Source organism: Pteronotus mesoamericanus, unplaced genomic scaffold, assembly GCF_021234165.1.
Source record: "Pteronotus mesoamericanus isolate MK-2021 breed Mesoamerican mustached bat unplaced genomic scaffold, CSHL_Meso_final contig_182, whole genome shotgun sequence".
Taxonomy (NCBI): domain Eukaryota; kingdom Metazoa; phylum Chordata; class Mammalia; order Chiroptera; family Mormoopidae; genus Pteronotus; species Pteronotus mesoamericanus.
Window position 1 is genome coordinate 5,829,685 of NW_026555078.1, and position 23,275 is coordinate 5,852,959.

At 40.7% G+C, this 23,275-nt stretch overlaps 1 protein-coding gene across 1 annotated transcript in view; it reads left to right on the plus strand.

Moving 5' to 3' along the window:
• Positions 1–23,275, plus strand: part of RPS6KA5 (ribosomal protein S6 kinase A5) — a 123,611-nt gene that overhangs the window by 15,085 nt on the left and 85,251 nt on the right. Inside the window, exon 2 of the mRNA XM_054567148.1 lies at positions 19,995–20,066. Within this exon, the coding sequence (XP_054423123.1) occupies positions 19,995–20,066 (72 nt within the window). The remainder of the gene's footprint in view (positions 1–19,994; positions 20,067–23,275) is intronic.

Consider the following 23,275-nt stretch of genomic DNA (forward strand, 5'->3'; position numbering starts at 1 on the left):
GGAAGGAGGCTTTGGGGAGAGAACTGAGAGAGTAGCCAGCGGGATCTTGGTGCTGCACAGTTAAAGACTTCGGATTTCAGAGTTATATATGTGCCATCCAAACTATTCTGGGTAACCCCTCAATTTGAGCTTATCTGGTAAATTGTTTTATAAATAATGTATTTTCCCCCAACAAAAAGAAAAAACTGAAATAGCAGAGAAAGGTTTTTTTTTCTCACTGCATACCATTGTCACCTTTTGACTGAAACTAAATTAGTCCAAGAAGCTTATGTTTTTGTAAGTTTGAGTAAGAAAAGACTAAGTTTTATAAGTTTAAAGTTTACAGCTTTATTAGGTTGGTCGCAGTAAATTAGATGCTAAATACCTATTTCCTGGTTGCTATATTAAAAACAAATCTAAACATATTAAATAAAGATGATTGAGTCAGATTGTGCTCTTACATCTCTTTTTGAAACCTTCTACTTCCTCTGAGAACTTTATTTTTTTTTCTACCCTTTCCCTGATTCTCAAACTCTTCTTAACCACAAACGCGGTTGAGTCTTGTTAAAAAGAAAAAGCCGATGGCCCTGGAGTCTTCGCTGTTACTCCCTCCTCACCTCTTGAAAGAGCCATTTATACCAGCTGTTTCTGCCTCTTTATCTCCCATTCACTCTTCGATGTGAGGAGCATCAGGCATCCATTTCCGCTGGTTCTCTCCGGGATGACTGATGTCTCCCTGTTGCTCTGATAGGTGGGGATGCCTCCATTTAATCTCACTTCGCCGCTTCAGAGCGCCTGGTTCTCCAGTGTTGGTCCTGCCCTCCCTTTACCCAGTGAGCAGCACTTTTCCTTCTGGTCCTCTGTCACTGACTGCCCCATCTCCCTTTTTCACTGGCCTTCATCCCTCTGCTCGTGCCTTAAATATTGGTAGCCCGTTGTCTGCCTTCTTTTCCTGTTAACTGAGGAATCAAATATTGTCATAGCTTGAACTACTATCAAGCCTCTCGACACTGGATCCCTTTCTTGAATTTTTATCAGCTTTTTCCAATTGTCTACTGAACGTAAAACATTTGGATAGTCCACGGGTTCCTTGCCCTCGCACGTTGAGTAATGCTTTTTCCTCCTGCTCTCTGTATTTTATTCACTGTCATTGCCCTTTTCCGTCCTGCCGGGACCCTCCGTCTGCCTTCCCTTCTGCCCGCCCGTCACTGTGCTCTCCCAGGTCTGTCAGGTGTAACTCCGAAACACCTCCGGTATGTGTTTCTTGTTCGCCATCACACAGTCGTAGTTCAATGTCTGGCCTGACGGTAAGCGCCACCATTTATTGAGCTTTATGTGTTGGGTACTCTGGCAAGCATTTTGCATGTCTAGTTTAATTCGTACAACACACTTATGAGATCGGTATTGCGTGTGGCACCTCCAGGGCACAAGCTCACTTCCCATCCGCCTCACTCCGGAGTCCAGCGGTGGCAGTGCCAGCTCAGCGCGGGCACTAACTCACTCAGACTGATGGCGTCTCATTTTGGGCATGTATGCCGCGCGTTTTTCACTGTCTGCCCTAGGACTTTGACCCCTACTCCAAGATTCAGGGCTCTGGAGGGAGCTGGCTCAGCAAGTACAGGTGCACGTCCCGGATGCAGGGTGTTAATGTCCTGCCGGGGCAGCTCTTCACCTAAGGGAGGGCAGGAGTTGGCAATAAATGCTTCTCGTATTGATCCTAGAAAAGAACAGAAAATTCGGAGAGGCATTCTCTGGAGTCCTCAAAAGGTCCAGGTTAAGCTGAGTGGATCATGCATCCTTGTATTGGCTTTTCCTTCTTTCCAGTGTCAGTCTCTTGACTTCTTCCTCACCCCTTCTCCCTGGGGTTACCTTCCAAATACACTGCTGGCACGTGAGTCCCAGCGAAGACAGGTGGTGCCAGAAGTAGCTCTTGAAAGCACACCTTGGATGGGATATCGGAGTGGATCACCGACCGGTGAGACCGCAACAAGGACACCGCTGCTGGTGATAGTAGTGGTGACAGGCCCGACATGAGTGACAGAGCAGTTGCTAGGACCCCCTTCCACCTGCAGGGACTGGCAGTGGCACAGGCACTGACGGAAGGTGAAGTGTTGGGTTATGTGGTGGCTCTGGGACCTGAGTGACACAGGGATAGTGATGATTATAAGGACTCTGACGGCGGCTTCTTTTACCTTCAGAAGGCTTGTAAACAAGGGGTGGCGGAGTCACGCCCTCCTGTTTTCAGTGCAGAGCGCGCTGTGAAAAGAGGGGCTCCACGGCAGCGTTGGAAAAGATCCGATTGCTTGCAATGCAACTGGAGGACTGACGGTGCTCAAAAAGCAGGCCTGGATTTCATCTTTTTAAATAAATTATTTTATTTATTTATTTTTAGAGAGAGGGGAAAGGCGGGAGAAAGAGAGGGAGACAGACATCGAAGCGCCAGAGAAACATCAATCGGTTGCCTGTAGCATTCCCCACATTGGGGACCGGCCCGTAGCCCAGGCACGTGCCCTCACTGGTAATCGAACCATTGACCCCCCACCCTGCAGGATGATGCCCAGCCAACTGAGCCACACCGGTCAGGGCATCCAGGTTTCATCTTAAGGGTGGAAGAGCTGTAGATCGTGTGTGGATTTGTAGTATGTCTACTGGGCTAAACTAGAATTGTGTTTTCCAGAACTCTCTTCTGTGTTCTGGTTTAGCACTGGCCACAAGAGACATTTTGAGCAAGATTTGGAAGGCAGAGGTGAAGCAGCAGCCATGTTTGTTTTACATGTGAACATTGGTACTATGCACTGTGGCCATTCCCACACGCTGTTGCTGACCTGCTGTGCCATATTGTTGGCACGGAGCTTTAGTCAGGCCTGCAGCTCCTCTAGCTCCTGTTGGGTCACTTCCATCAGCTTCTTAGAATCCTGGGCCTGTGTGTGCAGCTTTTCTGCAGGTCCCCGACGTCATCGAAGTTGGATGCATGAAGGTAGTAAGAGACAGACATGGGTTCTTATTTGTGTTCACGGGTTCTGGACGACCTTTGGGATTCCAGTTTATCTTTGCTTCTTCCCACTTCATGTCACCCTTTCCAACTGCTTGTTCTGCTGTCTTCAGGCGCAGGTCTAGGTGCAGGAGTGATAGTCTTACAGAGGCAGTTCCACTACAACCATACCTGCGTGAGGTCAGACCTTAGTCTCTACCGCTCATAGTGGTTCTGCTTCTCATACCTCCTTGACAGGTGTTCAGGGCCAAAGTCAGGGCCCTAATGTGGAATGAGTAGGACCCTGAGATGTCAGATGGGATCATCTGGGTGGATGAGCCTGAGAATCTAGAACTCCTGAATTTCCCTGAGTCCTCCGGACATGCAACATCAATGCCTTGTTAGAAGAGAACAGCCTTCCCTTGTTTGCAGACCATGAGGCGGGTATCTCACAAGATTAAGCTTGTCCCCCTTTGGTCTGCCCCACTACCATACCCCTTTTACTTCCAGGGCAATAACTAGACACAGTCTCATCATGTGAAAGGGAATACTCAGGCAAATAATCTAGGACCTGGTCAACTATGTACTGACAAGAATAGGAGGAGCATGTGGGGGAGTGGATGTCAAAGGTATTGGACCAGGAGTGACAGAATAATAAGGCTGGTTGGGGGAGAATTTATTAATGTGGGAGCACTATTCTTATCTCAGGAGTTAGTAATCTGGTCCTAATATACTGCTGAGATGGTTTCTCAGAGCACAGACATGAATATGACTTACCGTAAATTAGGTAAACGAATAGAATTGCTTTGGCAGAGTATCGAGGTCAAAAATTTCAGAGAAGAGAGACTGTGAGAATGGATTTATTATACGAGACTGGCGAGCACTCCATTTGACCGTGTTGCTTAGGAGGGTTCAAAGAAAGCACTTCGTTCCCTAAGGCAATAACTGAACGCACTGGTGAAGGGAACAGGATGGGGTTGATAGGGGTTACTTCCATGGAACTGGGTTCCCTAGTATTCATAGAAACGATAGGATTCTGGAGTCACAGCGGCCAAGATGGCAGTACTTCCCATCAGGAGCAAGGTGGGTAAAATTGCCCTAATGGACCAGCGTGGGCGTTCAGCATGCCAACGAGCCCCGTGGCAGTGCTGGGCCCAGAAAGAGAGCCAGCCAGCCAGGATATTACGTGACTTGCGTGATTAAGACCTCTGAGGGATTGGACTCTTCAGTTACCTTGTCCTTGTTGGCCTGTGGTTGCTCCAAATGCCTGTTCAGCATTATTCACCAGGCATGGAAGCAACAAGAAGCACAGGAAATCCCTTCAGTTTAGATTAGTTCCTTCCTATCACCACTATGTAGTGCTGATACATAGCTATGCTGGCCCCTCCTTGAAGACTGAATGACCAATTTATTTCTTCTCCAGCTTTATGGAGATATAACTGACATATACCATCGTGTAAGTTTAAGGTGCACAAAGTGATGATTTGACATACATGTATTCAATGACAGAGGCAGAAGGGAGTTTGAGCTTTATTCCGTCAGTTGCCTCCTAAGTACCACCTTACGTTCTCTTCAAACTTCCATGCAGGCTTTGGCTCACTTTGCCCCGACAGTTTCATGTGCCAAGTATGTTCACTGTGCATCATTTCCTTCTGCTCCAGGGCTTCTCCAAGGCCCGCTCAGCAGGAAACACAGGTAAGAGGACACAGAGGCGAGTTCAGCCTAGGTGCCTGGAAGTTAATGCTCAACCTAGGGGCCAGGATCCAAGAGAGAAATGCTTCTTCTCGTCTTTGCATAGGCAGTTCTAAGAGTTTTCTAATCATTCCTTCGGGAGTCTTGGCAAGATTGAGCTGCAGTTGCCCACAGCAGTGAGCATGTCAGGAAGGCACCCTTTTACTGGCCCATGCTCCTTTCTGGTTTCACCCTCCTTGGTCCTTCACTCCTCCTCTCAATGTACAAATACTTTCTGATGCTCTGCTTTTGGGAGAAAGCCAGGCTCAAATAAGTACTGTTAGTGTGTCGGGGGGGAGAGAGAGACTGTCTATCTGTATGTCTACCTAACTGTCTGTCCATCCCTGCCTGTATGCATCCATGCTTTGATGCAGGGTCCGTTCCACCCACCCACCCGTCCATCCGGTCACAGATTACGAGTAAGGGGCATAGTGAGGTAAAAATAATTGCTCTGCACAGCTTTAGTAAGTGGTAGAGCTTGAGCTCTAAACTGAGTTCATCTGGAGCCAAAACATTCTCTTCTTACTTTATTTTACTACCTTCCTGCCTGTGAAGATGAAATCACTATGCCTTAGTTAGCTTGTCCTTCAGAGTCCTCAGTGATTTGGCCTTAGCTGCCTGTCCCTAGGAGTTGTTGCTGGTTCACCCATCTAAAGGTGTCCCGTGTGTGCACTCATCCCTTTGCCAAAAAGATTTAAAGTCCTTGAGTGATATTTACTCTTCTCCTTGCTATCCTGTAACTTAAATACTATGATATGAAGTCCATACATCATATGTTACATGATAAAAGGAAAGAAAAGGAAGAGAACAAAGGTGACTTGTCATATACACATACACACACGAACTCATTTATAACAAAATGAAATAAGGAAGAAATAGTCATAACAACTGCAGTCTTCATTTCTGAAACCGGCCACGTGACTCCCTCACCACTGTCCTAGGTGGATATCCCAGCAAGGAGCAGTAGTGTTATAACGGGGTACTTCTGGGTGGTGCTTTCCTGGTGTACAGAACCACCTGTAGAGCAGGCTAAAGCCTTGCCTTTTCTGTCCATTGGCCTCAGAGAATCCCTCAGGAGGCTGCAGGCGCAGGCAATGACAGCAGGGGTGGCGGCCAACGGCATTGGGCCACTTCTTCACGTGCCTTCACTGAAGGCCTGACTCGTGCCTTCAGGGCCTGCTCTGCCCCAGTCTCATGTGCCACTTCCGTTTGATGGTGGCGGATGGTCTGCGTCACTCACAGTCCACCAATTTAAATATTAATCTTGCCCCAAAACACCCCCATAGAAACACCCAGAATAGTGTTTGGCCAAATATCTGGGCACCCTGTGGTCCAGCCACGTGGACACATAAAATTAAACTTCACAAAGAACATCAGACATTGACAAATCAGAATAAGGACCATAGATTAAAGTATTTTATCAGTGTTAATTTTTTTGAACTCGCTAATGTACTGAGGTTACATAAGAGAATTTTTAGGACATACGCACTGAAATATTAAAGGGTAAAGATGCTTGACGTGTGCAGACTACACTGAAGTAGATCAGAAAAAAATAAGTAATATGTGTGTGAGTGTGTATGTGTGTATGAGTATATGAATAAGAGAAAACAAATGTGGCAGAATGTTAAAATTGACTGTGAATATGGGAGTTGTCTGTCATTTTTATAATTTTGGATTTTGAAATCATTGTAAAATAAAACAAAAAAAGAGTAAATGGCCAGGGGACACTATAATTGTGTTTAGAAGCACAAAAGATCTGTCACTTTTTCTATGGCAACATAATTGTGCTGATACCCTTGTCATAAAATTGGAAGCTTTAATTGCCTAACTTGGTTTCAGGGGAACGGGCCACACAACTCACATTTGAAATAGCAGAGGAGGGGACAGCAGGGGGGCGGCACTGTGCCACAGGGCTCCAGGGCCTGTAGTTCCCTCCAGAGCGTTCTTTGACCTTTTTCTTCTAAGTCCCAGGCTCGGCGGCAGAGTGCGCTTGTGGTGTAGGAAACTCAGTTAAAACGGAAGTGGGAGGGAAAGGACAGGCCGAGACAGTGTGAATTTAGTTTCTTTGGTCCCCAATGTCCATAGAATGAAATTGGTTCACTATGAGTTAAAATTAACATTTTTTTACAAAGTAGGATTATTCTTGAAAAATGACAGTAGCCTTATGAAAGTTTATAGTTGTAAACACAAATTATTGAAACTGATATTTGATTCAAAGCTGCTACATTTAAGTGCTAATATGAACCCTTAAATGTAGTCTGGAAAGTAGAAAAAGGAAAAGGTGTTGATAAAGTACTTTCTCACAATTGAATTAAATTTAAAGGTGACAATATAATCGCAGTGGAAAAATGAGGTTATGACTTAGGAGGAACAAAATGTTGTATTTTCTTAGATCAAATCGAAATCTGATCTTTGGGAAAGTTACTTTGGACTATTAGAAACTACTTCATTATGCTTGCCTGGAAGATATAATTTAAAATATATCAACAAAACCGAAATAATGTTGCCTTGCTGTAATGATCTAAGTTTTTATCATTTATGTTACCTAGTTTTTTGCTTGTCAAAATACTGGTGCATGACTTCTACTGTAAAGGAAGGTACATCTTCACTTAAGAGTAAGGAAAGCTGTGCTTAGTGTAAATAGTGAGGTTCTGTTCTTTGTCTAGATTCAGAGTTGAAGCACTATTGTCTTTAAACTGTCAGGTAATAATTTACAAACCAACACTGAGGGAACTTGCTTTTGAAAATAAGTCTTATAAAAACTTCTATGCAATCCTTTTAATGTGCTATATTCTTACTTAAATTACCTTTTTCTTCACATCTTTGTATATAGTAACTTCAGTCATATGACATGGCTTGGAAATGAAGTATTCTAGTTGACTGTTCTTTGAAAGCTATGCTTTATAATAATTGCAAGTTTTCCGATAAGCAGGCTGCAGTAAAATTCTTTGTTGTCCTTTGGCCATCTTCATTTGGAAATCCCACAGATATTCTGCACACTTATTTTTAATTCATAAAGTTTATGTTCACCAAGTCTATACATGCACACATACAGCTACACATTAGCAATATGCTATTAAATCACATCTTATTATAGCAAGGACAGAAGGACTTGGAACATTTCAGAATAATGCATTAATAAAATAAATAATCTGTTTTATAAAATTGAAAAACAGTTTACTTAGATGATGTAGTGTAAGATGTATGAGAAATGTATGCATTTTGAAAAATAAGTATTAGAAGCTTTATATTGCTATTGAGAAGTATGTAACTTTCTAAAAAATGAGCACTAACTTAGATAAGTAAATATATTTGTATGCAAAACAAGAACCAAATGAACATTAAGAAAATCCTTGCTGAATCTGAGCATTTCTTTATAATATTCATGTTTTTAAAATGTTTTATGTAGACCATACTTTCAGGGATCATTTCTATAGTTTGTTAAAAATGTTGTTATGATTCTTACTTGATAGCCCTAATTATTTTCTATAGAGGTATAATTTACATACAGTAAAACCTAGTTGGCATACAGTTCCAAGTTTTGACAAATGAACCCAGTTCATGTGAAACTTTTTGAAAATTGATCTTGTCTTTTACTCCGAGTACTTTCTGATCTCATGGTCACTTGAGTATCATTTTAAACTTTAAAGATTGAGCAACAGCTATTTAGAATTTAATAAGTTTAGTAATTTCTAGTGTTTTCACTTTGCTCTTAGTAGTATTAGCAAATAACAAACACAGCAGGGAACTTACTGTTTCCTTTCCTCTCCCTGACCTCAGTATCCCAGTCTAGCCTTTATTGTTTCTGGCCTCCAGTATTGCATGAACCTGTTTTTTGGCTTTGCTGTCTTCCCTGTGAATGCCTTTCTACAATAATTCATCTTCCACACTGTTGCTGGTGTTCTTTCTAAGGTATGGAATCGATTATCCTAATCCTCTGCCTAAAGTCTTTCATTGGCTTCCTTTTCCTTTAGAATAAAATAGATACCTTTTCAAATCTCACAAGCATCGATGACTTGGTTCCTGCCTTCGTTTGCATTCCCTTCTTTGCCCTTCCTTTGCCTGCATGGCGGGCCTGTGCTAATTGCAGATTCTTGGATAAGCCATGAGCGGTCCTCTTCTGGCTGCTTTTCTGTCCGTGTTTCCTTCGGATGTGCAGGGTTTTCCCGCCCCGCCATCCATTGCACCTGCTTCCGCAAACCGCCAGGTGTGATAGGATGCTCTCTGGTGCTCTCCTGGTCAGAGACCCCCCCGCTCCCCCCTCCCCCCCCAGCTGTGCCTCTGATGGCGCTTGCGCTGGGGCTCTTCACGTGCCTGTGGGTGCCTCCTCTGGACCCTGCGCTGCTTGGCAGCACGGGCTGTCTGCTGCAGTCTGGCCTGCGCTTTGCACAGTATCATTTGTTGTGCCCTCAGCATTCAGAATGCTCACTCACTAAACAGGCTCTATAGTCACGTGTAGAATATGATAATTACATAAAACCTACGGAATAGGTAAGGAGAAGAAAAATGGATCGCCAGAGCAGTGGGCGCCAGAAATGCTGGTGCGGCGGGAGCTGCTCCGGGGGCATTGCCCTAATATCCCGTTGACTGAGGCATGTGGGTGTGGATGGTGGCAGCCGCGGCTGAGAGGTCAGAAAAGGAGGAAGTGGCCTTGGCAGGAAACAAGGGGAAAGATTGGTTGGTTTTTTTCCTAAGAAGGCCGGGGAGAGAGAAAAGGAGACAGGTCAGAAAAATGATGCGAGGCCAGGAGCTAGGTGAGATAATGACCTCCCCGCAAAGGATGAACGTCGGGGAGAGATTAAGAATGACCCTGTTTTGAATTCCCTTCTCTTAGGAATTGTTAGGAACCTTGGGGGTGGGGGAGGTTTTGGCTCTGTGGTCTTTAAGAAACCGGCAAGCCCCAGCAAATAACTAGGGTACAAGCATAAGAAGACCAGGAATGAGAGCACGAAATGAGGTAGCTAGCATTAGGGTGGTGGAGTTCCAGTTGTCCCCAGCCCTGCGACTTTTTCTGCTATAGGTCAGAATAAAAGAGACGTTCGAAAAGAACTTTTTAGAACTCTAAAAACAGAAACATGTCTACAGTATCATGATGTGATACTTCTTGCACCAGTACTTGGAAATTAGAAGTTAATGTTGATTTCTGAAATGCTGAAGATGCTAGGAAGGGGAAGGGGAAACTAATTATTGAGGAATAGGGAATTTGGGCCAATACTGAAACTCCTTTCTTTACCAAAAACAGGAACTTTCTGATTAATTTGTTAGGCTTTGTCCTCCCCTACCCCTTGTAAATTGATGAGCTACTGTCTCAAAGAGAAAAAAAAAGTACTTGAAAATTGGGCAAGGTTTTGTGTAGACAGAATTTAAGTTTCAGAAGTTGACAGTGTTCTGTAGATCCTAGATTTATAATAAATTATGGCTTAATTATTTCAGTTTCAGCTGCCACAGCTTTAAGTTTCTCTTCTTCCTATTGCATTCACAACTAAATCTCACAATGTTACTTGTTATAATTGTTCTCCTTTTCTTCTGAAATGAAGAAAGTCAGAAAACCATGGACAAGACAATCGTATACTACTGCAGTGTCCTGTATACATTGCTGTTAACGACTTGTTCCTTGATAGTGGCAAGTAGGATTTAATGCTGAGTCATGATGCTGTTCTTTTTGTGCTCTGATTTCATGCATATAGCTATAGTTACAATCACAAAAGGCTAGTGTATAAACCCCAGCCAAACTTTCCCAATATACAGTGGGAATGCAGATAAGTACAGGAAACATTTGTGTTTGCTTAATTAGTGCATTTTCCTTCTGGGTAAGAGTATCAAGTTAAAATTGAGTTGCTTGGTGAGCAAGGAATTAGAAAAAAGGAAGTTGGTTGTGTATTCTAACAGATAAGACATAAAGTCTCAGGAGCGCTGTACACCTTCTCATGATAGGGTGTTCCTGCCTAGGGGACCTGGTATTTGAAGCTACTGATTAGATTGTCCCCTAATTGGGCTCAAAACACATCACCCAGTTAGGCATTTGGTTTTTACTTTTCATTTTCTTCAGTCTGCCTTTTTTAATCTGTTCTTTAAATATTTCAGTTCTTTTGATTAAGAGAGTTTAAATCTTTCCCTGCCATTTACAATGGTTTTTATCTTGGAGACTGTTGTGGCCCTCATTTCGTATTCTGTTGCATATTTTAGCTAAGCTGATTTCTGAGGCATTTTCCTCTTGTTTCAATGCACTGCCTCTTCAGTGTTCCCTTCAGAGACCTTTTGTGTCCACTAGAAAGGCTATAATCTTTTTTTCTATCCTTACACCTTAAGATAGCTTTACCCTTCTCTCTGTCCTTTAATCCTTCTCTCTAACCTTTTCTGTCCTGGTTCCCATTATTTATAGTCTTGAAGGACCATCCTTCTCTCTAACCTTTTCTGTCCTGGTTCCCATTATTTATAGTCTTGAAGGACCAGCTTCCTTAGGAACCACCTCTCCCATCTCCGCTCTTCCAGCCTTTCCCGTTTTCCCTTTTCTCTTTGTTTCATCAGTCCTTTCTCTCATCCACCCTCTAAGATGGAAAAAAGTTCCATATGATTTCTCTCCCATTTTCACTGTTTTACGTCTCCATTCCTTGAACGGAATTGTCTATATTCATCGCTTTTCAGTTGTTTTGTTTTTCCTTCCCCATCCTATACCCTGGCTTCCCTGCCTAGACTTGAGGATCCAGCTACAACTTAGGAACAGCCTGATGGCAGAGACTCACAGGGTGAAAGAACTGGTTGGGGAGCGGAGGGTGGGTCGGAGAATGGGGACGTCCGCGCCCCTTCAGGGGATGCCCCGCTCTGCGTGTGCACCAACCTGAAGCTCTCCAAACCATTGTTTAGGGGTTTTATGGAGGGCTTCTTGTGTACGCATAATTGAGCAAATCATCAGCCATTCTTGATTAACTTAATCTCTATTCCCCCCACCTCCCTGAAGGGGGAAGGGTAGAGGGTGAGGCTGAAAGTCCTAGGTCACCCCCCTGCCCCATCCTGAAGCTCTCCAGGGGTTGGACTCCCAGCCACCAGCCATTTCATTAGCATACAAAGGCACACTTGCTGTACCCTGCAGAGTCCTAAGCATTTCGGAACTGTAGGCAAGGACTGGGGACAAACACCAAGTATATATGTCTCATTGTACCACAGTTTGACCTCATTGAGCATCATTATCTTATCAGACATTCTGTCTTTTCTTGGATTCTATATGCTGTTCATTTTCTAACCAGGTCTCTGGCTCTTTTTCTTCTTGATCCCAACTCCTGATCATTATGAACACGCACCCTTTTTTGGGGGTGGTCTCCTTAAGGGCTTCCTTCTGCAAGTCGAAGCCATTGCCTGTTTCCTAATAACCTTGTGCATCTTAGGAGAGGAACAATAGCTTTTTTCTCTACCTTTCTAAGTTCTCAATTGGGAGTCCTGTGACAAAAGACATTAACGAGGAAAGTATTAAAATGTATTTAATGTAAGTTTTATGGGACACCAGAGCCTTCATTAGGAAATAACCCGAAGAAACCCTTAAACCTGAGCATTTTTATATTCACTTCGCTGAAGAGTGGAAAATTGTGGAAAGGGGGTATGATAGGACAAAGGATGTGAGTTAGGTGTGGTAAATGGGGTCACTGTTTGTTCAGACTCCTCTCCACGTCCCTTGTCTTCAGAGATAAGGGTGCTCTTTTCCTCTGGGTAGAGGGAGGGCATCTCTCACAGGAAGGGTTTATGACCTGCGCGAGGGGAAGGTCGGAGTCCTTCCTGCACGTGCCGTTTCTCAAATTCCGTCAGCCTAAAATACTCAGTGTGCCAAGGTGCTGCACTTTGGGGTTAGCATGTCCTGAACCCCACCAGCCTTCTGTCTCTTCTCTACAGCGCGTTGGTTCCTTGTCTACATCGGCTGGTGTGGCAGCCCTTTTAGGATGTCCTGCCACCACTTCAAAATCCGTGTTGAAACCCCACAACTTCCCCTTTCAGGCTCCCCTTTCAACTTCCCCTTTCAGCAAAAGCCTGTCCGTTGTTGTTCCCACTCAGACCAGACCCTGTGGACGCACCTCTCGTTTCCTGCGGCCGCCCCGCCACCCCTCGGCCCGAGTCCTTCCCTGCTGCTTGTCCACGCGGCGCGTCACTGCCAGAGTACTTTTTCTAAAACCTTACTTTCCTTTTGTCCAGAACCAGTAGTGCTTAGGGATTCAATTAAAGCTAATTAACCTGGCATTCCAGGTTTTGAATCAGCACGTTTCATGTACTTACTTGATGTTATATTTTTACTGTTTTCCCCACCAATAATAGCTAATTGGAACTGCCCTCTTATTATTCTCTGTTAGGAAAATACTCATTCCTACTTATGTTTTTGCTCTAGCTAGTCCAGCTCAGAATTCCGTAACTGTTGTCTTTGCCATTTCAATCCTGTACTTCTTAGCTAAAGACCAATCACTTGTTCGGGAGTGAGATGAGTGGATGAGGGCCTTTATTCTCGGTGAATGTCTGACCAGCTTCGCATGATAGTGACATTCCCTTTAATGTCCACAGACTTCATAATCCTTTCTATTAAATTACATTTCTCATAGCTTATTGCAAGTGTAATAAGTGATGAATTTATTGAATAAAATCTGGTGAGTACCTTAGTCACATACTAAAAAAAACTTACTTGACATGGCCTCAAAAGAATTATTTTATTTCTACTTTAATTGTAAAAGTGCTTTTAAGTTAAGACTTTTCTTAGTTTTAACACAAGTGAACCATTGGATTTAATCATGTGTTTTTACTAATCGTTTTCTTCCATAAGAGTGGGAAGTTCCAAGTTAAATATCTCACAGCTTGAAAGAATGATCATATGTAATAGCATTATGAATTAATTTCATTTGGTAATAGAGTTGCCTAGAAAGTTGAATGAAGATCCATTTATCAATCATAGGTTAATGACTAAGATTCTGGAAGAGTACGCCAAGGATTCACAATAACTATCTTTCAGTGATAGGAATATGGGAGAGTTCCTCAGTCTACCTTAGGCCTATCTATGTTGCCTAGTTTTTAAAAACCATGAACCTGGATTATTTTATTATAATAATAAAAATAGTACAAATAACAAAGCTATTTACATTTGGAAAAAGACAACTATCCTGTTAGTCTAAAGTTATTATTTAAAAAAATTACAGTGGTCATATTTTCCCACACTGCAGATAACCATATTAATATTATACAAGGAGCTCAAGGAATCAAGTTGTAGTGTAAGGAACCAAATATTTTCTATTCATTGATAATACAAGATTTTTTTCTTTAAGTACTCTTAATAATTCAGACTCGTTTAAAAGGAACCATTTAAATACTGATACTTGTTTTTGACAAACTTTTGTTTTTTAATCCATCAACTTCTTATAATTTCCTAACCAGAAAGTATGCATTATAGGATAACACTAATCAAGAAGTAAAGAATTTTGATTTTCAATGGGATAGTTCCTAATATTTTAATAAGAAAAAAATTGGTTAAAGTTGCTTTCTGAAAGCATTAAAACTCTTCACACCTATCTTTTCTAAATGAATAAACTTAGTAATACATTAATGTAAAAAAAAAACTATAAATGCTTTTCATGAGAGGAGACTGTCTAAGCTGATGAACAATAAGAGATAGGACTCAATTAGACCTTGAAAAGGTTAAAAATACTTGTTTTTGTCCAAGTTTACTAATATTTAAAACTCATATGATGCGAGCTTCAAATAGATGTCAGATATAAACAACCGCTATCGTCATACTGTTATGCACTAACTAAATAGCTCTAGTCTAACTTTTCAAAGTTTGTCGATAATCTTTGTTATTTTATATATTTGTGAAGAGTTTTCATTAGGCATTGTTTCCGTGGGAAGGAGTTAATCCTTTTCCTTAGGATGTAGGGAACGAGGGTGCAATTTTGGCGCCATTAAGCTATTATGGTCAGATATACAGAAATGCCCGAACTCGGCCCAGCCAATCTACTCTTATCCCTCAGGAGTCATGAGGAAACTGCAAGGAACAATGGCCAGTGGGACTCAGGGTGTCACATTGACACAAGCTGTGCCAACTTCCAGCATGCGAGTACTCGTGTAGAACTCTCCTTATTTTTCAGTGGCACGGGTGCTCATATGAGGTTTAGGCCTAAGCCCTAAGTGAGGACTTCTACTTCCCTCCCAACCCCTTCTAATTATAATCGTGGGGCCAGCATGTTGAGGTGTGTGAGTTAGAAGGTTAGAGAGGAAAACAAACTAGTGAGTAAACACCAAATTCCCAAACAATCTCTGAATTTGCTTAGTTAACTACTTTATATAGTGGAGCAGTGCAAGAGAATAGCCATTCGGCCTACGGGGTCAGACCAGGACAGAATTTTGAGGCAAAAAAAGCAGACCTTGTGTGACTCCACCCCCTACTAACTATGCCTAGTCAGAATTTTGAACTCTTGGGTGCTTAGATTTATCTTATCTTTGGGAAGAGCTAGACAGGGGGAGGGACAGAGGCACAAGAAAAGGAGCTCCTAGAACCACAATAAAATAGCATTCACGTCTATGTGTGAAGAAGGACAGCAGACAGTTCTCTCTCTCAATATAGTGCAGGCCTATTTCTGGTACAGCCTGGTCCCAGGCATGCAGGTAGCTCTGTATCATATGATCAAAATGTTTTCTTAGACGTTACTAAGGCATGTAATGACTCAGACATAAAGATTTCTGTTTGTTGGCCACTGCTTATTTCACCTCTAGTGTGAAATGAAATATGTAAATATTTTGAGTCTTGTTCTAATAAATATTAGTATTGTTGCTGGGAAGTGTGAGCTTTTGATCTTAGGTTGACAGTTTAATTAAGAGAAATGTGGTTTATTTTTAGACCTTCCTGCTTAAAGGGTTCTAATTACAATGACAAATAATAGCGTAGAAATGAGAACCATTTGGACACCTAGACTCACATGCTTGAATATGTATTTGTCATTGCTTAGGATTCTATATAGTATCATATTAAACATGTCCTTTTATGTGTTTTGTCTTTTACACAATGAAAAAAATCTTTATAACTAATAAATACTCCTTCTGTGCCTAAATATGATAGAGCTGCCTACTCTGTATAATACTAGATACAATAATGCAGTCGTAGATACATTTATCCAGACCCACAGAATGTCCAACACCGAGAGTGAACCCCACTGTAAACTACAGACTTTGGGTAATAATGGTGTGTCAGTGTAGGTGCATCAGTTGTAACAAATGTACCACTACAGTGGGGATATTGATGATGAGGGAGCCTATTCATGAATGGGGGCAGAAGGTATATATGACATATACGTACTTTTTGCTCAATTTTTTTGTGAACCTAAAAGTGCTCAAAAATATAGCCTGCAAACAATTAGATACTTCACACCTACTGGAGTGGTTAATATTAAAAAAATATAATAGTACCATGTCTTCAAGAGGATGTGGAACAAATGGACCTCTTGTTTATTATTGGTGGGAATAGCACAGCCACTTTAATAAAGTAGTATACTAGTATCTTATAAAGTTAGATATGGATGTACCATATATACAGCAATCTCATTCTGAGATATTTACCCAAAAGAAGTGAAAACATGTCCACAAAAATACTTTGTTATAACCAAAAACTGCATGCAATATAAATCTAATCAATGTAGTCCATCAACTAGTGAATAGAGAAGCAAACTGTGGCATATCAGTGCTATGGAGTAGTGCTATGTAATAAAAAGAGATGAAATAGTAACACACACAAAAACATGAATGACACTCGAAAACATATATGAAATTCTAGAGAAGTTAAAACGATGATAACTGTGCAAGATCATTGGTTGCCTGAGCTAGTGGTCTGGGAAGTGATTGGCTTCAAAAGGATATCCTGAATTTTCAGGACGATGGCACTGTTTTATACCATGGTTGTCATGGTGACTTCACAAGTGTCCATAGCTACCAAAAATTATCAAAATGTTCATTTGAGTGAATTTTATTATATGTAAATTATACCGCAATAAAACTTAAAAGTGACAGTGGTAGGTTTCTGGTGCTCAAAATCTTTAGTTAATTTTCATTTTGAGCAAAATATTGACCTATAAACTGTTTGTTTTTTATCCTCATCATTTCAAAAGCAAAATAATAAAAAATAACTAAAATTAGGGTTACATGGCGAATAATTCTATTTTTGTTTCAACACCAGTGAAATTATAATGATTTTTTAAATAAAAAATTTATTGTTTTCCATATCTTCAGAGCAGAAACACATGAACCAAAGGAATGGTCTGACAATCTCAGATAATAACTTTGAGGACTGTTATTGGAGTTACGATCTCTGTGCCCCACACTATTGCAGTTACAACTGCTGGGTCCCCACGTGAGATTAAGACAGAAGACAAAATGAAGTAAAGGAGGAGTACATTATGACAAGCTCGATCTTTGGTACCTCACCCCAAACTGAAACCCTGCCTTTGGTGAGCTGAGCTGGACCCCACAGCCCTGCTTAAGATTTATTGGTCACTTTGCCCTAAGCAGATTCTCTCTTAGCTTGTTCGTTGGAATCTCACCATTCTTAACAAGAGAAGGTCAGGAATAATAAAATCCAGAAGTAAATCAAGTGAAAAAGAAAGGTGTTTTTATAAGCCCAGGGCTGCTCTGTTCAGGTCCAGCATCGGATTTCCTTTCCTTAGGTCCTGGGGCTTGAGGTAGCAGGAAGGGAAGACCCTCTCCTACGCTCTCTCTTACCGCACCAGCCCCCTGGGAACAACCTTGACAGAAAAGCAATACGCAGAGTAAATAAAATCTCATCAGCTCAGCCAAAGCGAGGACAATCCAAAGAGGACATACCTTGAAACCAGAGCTAGCATCCCATCGCCTGGAGACCTTCGCCACCGCCTCCTTCCCCCAAGTACAGAAGACACCAGTTCCCCTCATCGCCAGCCCTGTCGATTTTTTCCTGCAGGCTAGGAGTTTGGGGAGGCCTTGAGTTACCCTTGCAAGCAAAGTGTTACTTCATGTCAGAAACAGAATAATAGAGGTGTAGTAGATGATGAATAAAACAGCCCTTCACAGCTCATCTGAAAGGTCTTTGCGAATGACCGGGGTTCCCTAGGTGGACCAAATTGTGGACCAAAGTGGAATTAATCTGTGATCACTTTTAATTTCTTATGAAAGCGATTCCGTGGCTAGTGAAGAAAGGCTGACGTGGTTGTGTGTATCAAAAGATAGTTCCTTATGTCCCCAGCCTTGCTGCAAATACAGATACGGGGGATATTAATATAGTGTATGGACAGTAAATAAACAATGACTCCTAACTGTGAGGATCAGGAGTAATAATTTTTAACATTTTCAACATATGACTCTTTACTAATGTCTTAAACTTAAAAAAGTTTGCATAATAAAATAATAGAATTTAACATTCAATTAGAAGAGAGCCATATCATTTCAAAAGTGGTAGTTTCTGTGAGCTTGGCTTTTAACATAACATGCTTGACATTCTACAGGAGGACATGCTGCTGTGTGTGTACTTTCAGATGCTATTGTACCGGTGTTTTTGGTATTCATTTTAGGTCTATATTGATATCAATGGAACTTGAAGTGTGGGCCACGTACACTGATTTGTTCCCACCGTAAAGTTATGCATCAGTAGTCAAACTCTTAGAAACAGAAAGACGGTGGTTGCCAGGGGTTGAGGTGAGAGGGAAAGCGTTGTTCAATGGACACAGAGTTTGTCTTGCAAATTGAAAACTGGAGAGCTCTGTTGCAGACAATGTGCACATAATTAACACCACTGTACTGTACACTTAAAAATGGTGAACATGGTACATTTTATGTTGTGTTTTCACCACAATTTAAAAGAAATTTGCATTTAGTAAAACTTTGGAAAAACACTGAAATTATTTATCTCCCTGAAACTTTTAATTCTAAAAGTTTTTAATGGGGTCTAATTTTCTTGAAGTCCTAGTCCCAAAGCATTAATTTATTCATAAACATTTATAATAATACTTACTGGCACACAGCAAGCACTGTCTAAATTTAACTCATTTAATCTTCACCACAACTCTATGAGGTAGGTACTATTTTCTGCCCTTTTACTGTGGACATTTTCAAGTATATCGAGAATTGGAAAGAAGTGTGTGTTGAACACCCTTACACTCGCCCCCGGGCTCTCTGCATTTTGTTGTCATGCATTATCAAACATCTATCCATATTGACATTCATCTGTTATCCATCTTATTTTTTATGAATTTCAAAGTGAACTGCAGACATTAATATGCTATGAGGGTAGGTATTTTAATTATCTCCATTTGATACTAGAGGGACCTGAGACACAAAAAAGTTACGTGATTTGTTCAAGGTCACACAGCTTTTAAGTGGTAGAACTAGGATTTGGACCAAACCTGCCTTAACCACATCTACAGAAAGCTGGCTCACATAATATTAATAGGTGTCACCATAAAAACAGTTTTGTGGTCCAATAAATTCGACAAATGTATTATCTCAGTCTTGAAGATTCACGTGCATATTTTCATGGTACAGGATCAATGAGGTTCAGCAGTAAAGAAGCTTAACTTTGTTTAAGCCAACTATTTTCAAGTTCATTTAACGTGAAAGAACCTTCCCCCAAACATAACTCCCATTAACGTTTCATAGGGTAGGACCAGAATTCAATGGAATGTACTTTGGAAAATGCTCATCTGTAAGATATCCAAATTTTGTTTACATAGAACAGAACATGGTCTTTGAAGAATTTTTATTTTTAAATGAAGACATAGAATTTTAGAGCTGGCAGAGATCTTAGAGTGTTTTGAGACCAGTGCTTTCATTTCAGAGATAAACTGAGATAAACGGCGGTCAAGTGACTAGTTCAGGCTAAATCGTGTTCCGGTGTTTAATGGCCAGAATTGCAGTAGAACCCAGCCCAGACCTGGTGAGGGCATTTAGTAGCACTCAGTAAATATTTGTTGAATAAGTGAATACATCTTCTAAATCTGTTCAGTTTTCTTTTTACTATGTGTCTATCTACATGTTAGAATTTGTGTTTATTTTCAGATTATGTTGGTCACTAGAGAGTCTGTTAATACCTTACTTTTATGTTAACCTTGGTATAAATCATATGCAGTTACTAAATTCGAAAAAAAAAAGTTTTATTGTAATATATAGCATACAGAAAGCATAGCTGTATACTTTAACAGTTAATTATAAAGCGAACACTGGCTTAACCACCCAAGTCAAGAAGAGAAGACATTGCTGGTATCTCAGAAGCCCCCGTGGGGCTCCCTACTGTTGCTGATCCCCTTAATTATTTTTTTTTCTCTTTGTTTTTTAGCAAATTTAACAGGACATGCAGAGAAGGTGGGGATTGAAAACTTTGAGCTCCTGAAGGTCCTAGGAACTGGAGGTAAGTCTTGAGTTAATTCTTTTGGGGGGAAAAAAGTCCTTGTTATTCCTATGACAACGGATTGATATTCCCAGTGCAGAAATCAGCTCAAATTTAAAAATCATAAGGAATCCAACAGAACTGTCAAAAAACATGAACAAATGATTCATAGAAGAAATACAAAAGGCAGAGTTTAAAAGAATTAGCAAGGATTCAGAAAAATCAATCTCTTTTTACCTTGCTGTTGGGAATGTAAATTAGTTCAGTGTTTACATAGGAGACGATATTTTAAAAAGTCACTAACATTTGTAGAGAGTTTGTTACTTGCCAGGTTCTCTGTTAAGTGCTTGATACTGATTGACTCGTTCAGTTCTCACCTCACTCAACTTTATTGACATTCAATGATCATCATTTTGAAAAATGAAAAACTAAGGACCCTTCAGAAACCTAACAAGTGTGGTTAAATGGAACATGGATCTGTGTGATCCATAATCCGTACAATGGGATTGAAATGGTCTGTACTTACTAACATTTTTGAAAGCCCTCCATAATGTAATGTTACCAAAGGAAAAAAAAGTCTACAGAAGAGAATGTACAATATACCATTTCCATAGTATAAAAAATTTATATGAATTGATATCTACATGTGCATATGTATGTAGGGAAAAAATATCTGGGATATATAGCAGATTGATAACTATGGTGGCTGGCCCTGGGTGGTGGGACTTTACATGCTCTTGATGTTCTGCTTTATACTTTTCTGTGTCTTCTGAATTTTGCTGCTGCTGCTTGCTGCCTAAGGATCAGGCCTCATGAGCCTCCCAGATCCCTGCATTTGGAAGAGCCCCACGTTTGGCTTAATGCTCTGCTTTCACTGTTCTGAAATTTGAAGTAATTCATGGACAAGGCACCCCCTTTTCCATTTTGTACCGAGCTCCCATCACGTGGCTGGTCAGGAGCTCCCCGCATCTCTTCAGCCCTGCAGCCACCGCGGCTGTGCCACCTTGCACTTCACGCTCCTTCCTTCAGCTGGAAGGGAAAAGCAGGACTTTACCTCTCTTTTTCCATCCTCCGCAGGCCTATCGTTTCCTTCCTTGGAAGGGGAAAGAGAGTCCCAGAGGACAGACCCCACTAAAGTTAGCTCCACACTCTCAGGGGCCAGTGTACCTCTGCGAGCAGATGGATGGCTGCTGCCTGCAGGAGGGTTCTGCCCATTCCTTCCAATGCACCGAGCCTTCAAGCCAGAGAAATGGCCTTTCTTTTGGGCTTCTACAGCCCCCCCCCAGACACGGCCCTGACATTCTCATGTATGCACATATGTTTAAGTCTGTGTCTGTGATTTGTCTTTATGTTATTTGTTACTGAGCTTTGATGCCTGGTGCCTTGCTACACAAAGTCTTCGAAATTTCCCTAAGTTGTTTAGCATATTGTGTAGGGCCAACCTTTGCAGCTGCCAGTGAATAACTCTATGGTTTATTCTCATCAGCTAAGTGTTTTATTGCCAGCAAGAGTATAGGGTAATTGTCAGCTTGGAGGTTTTACTGTGCATTCTCTCCTTCAGATCCTTTGCAAGGATGTATTTTTTTTAATTGCTCACCTGCCCTGTCACTAAGAGATCATGCTCTCAAAATATCAGAATAATTCTGTTATCTCGGCCTTTGTTTCTTATTTCAAAGACAGTATCTGCTTAAAGGAAGAGGAGGTTCACAGTCCTGTGGTGATTTGGTTCCCTTAGAGTGTCTGTGCCTTGGCACAGTGTCTTGGCAAAAGCTTTTTGAGGTCAATTTATATTAAAGTCACAGAATCTGTTTTATCTGCATGCTTTATATTTTAATAGCTTTATTGCAATAAAATCCACATACTTCATAGTTCACCAATTTAAAGTGTGCAAACCAGTGGTTTCAGTATGTCTGCAGAGTTCTGCAGCCATCCCCGCCGTCAATTTTAGAACACTTTCCTCGCCTCAGAACGAAACCTTACGCTGTTATGTTTCCAGACATAGAAAAACTGAGTGTGTTTTCCACCAGTAGGTCCTCAAAAAAATAAAATAAAATAAAAAGTGGTATCAGGAGAGTTTCTGAGATGCAAAAAGTTATAGGCCAGTTTCACACATGAAAATTTTGATATCAGATTTATAAAATCAAACCATGTGTGTATTTCCTTTCAACACATTCAATACTTTGTCTCATTATCTACCTCAACTTTTTGAGTGGTTTGATCACAGGTCTTAAAGATAATTCTGCAAAGCTGAGGAAAGAGTTTACCAGTAACATTTTACTTTTGTATTTCCATTCTGTGCTTCTTTGCTGTTCTGTAACTGGTGTACTGTTAGCCATGGATACTACTTTCCCTTTTTGTCAGCTGACAGGATACCTGCTTAAAGTTGATGGAATAACTAAGAAATGTCACTGTAGGTATTCCTATATTTAAAATCACAGTTTTGATGATTAAATGGAGTAGGTGGAAACTTTAATTATGAATATAATAAAATCTCAATTTTTATTCAGAAATTTTACCAGTAGTTTTTCAGTTTCATTTCCTTTTTAAGGTAATTTTCTTCTAGCACTGTGAATAATAGAAAAGTCTCATCAGATGTCTTTATGTGTCATGTCAGGTTTTCTTTGGAAGTGAAACTGAAAATACTTCTGAAATTTATTTTTATATCTTTTGCACTAGAAAAAAAATGCTATTCATCCAATATCTTGAAAACTTTGTGGAATATTAAAGTAGGGAAGATTTACTTTTTGATGTGATACTTAAATGTATGTAATATTCATGGAAAAAAATCTTTCACTCAGAGTATTGATTTATTTTTTTTCAGCTATCTTGTTTCTTTTGGTGTAACCCTAATTAGTTGAATGGTTTCCTCAGCAAGAAACTTTGAAATAATTTTTGATTCTTCAGTTTATTATTTTCTCCAATTTATTGTATGAGACTAGTAGTATAACCTTGATTCCAAAACTAGAGTATGAGGGAGGAAAATTATAGGCCAGTTTCACACATGAAAATTTTAATATCAGATTTATAAAATCAAACCATGTATGTATTTCCTCTCAACATATTTAATACTTGGTTTCATTTTGACCTTTTTATTTTGTTTGCCACAAAATCCTATAATTTTTCCATCAAAATGACCTCTGGAACAACCTTTTGTTCTCTGTTGCTAGTTCCATAACTCACATTGCCCTAATCATGGATTGTTTTCAGTGGGTTCTTAACTGGTCTGCCTT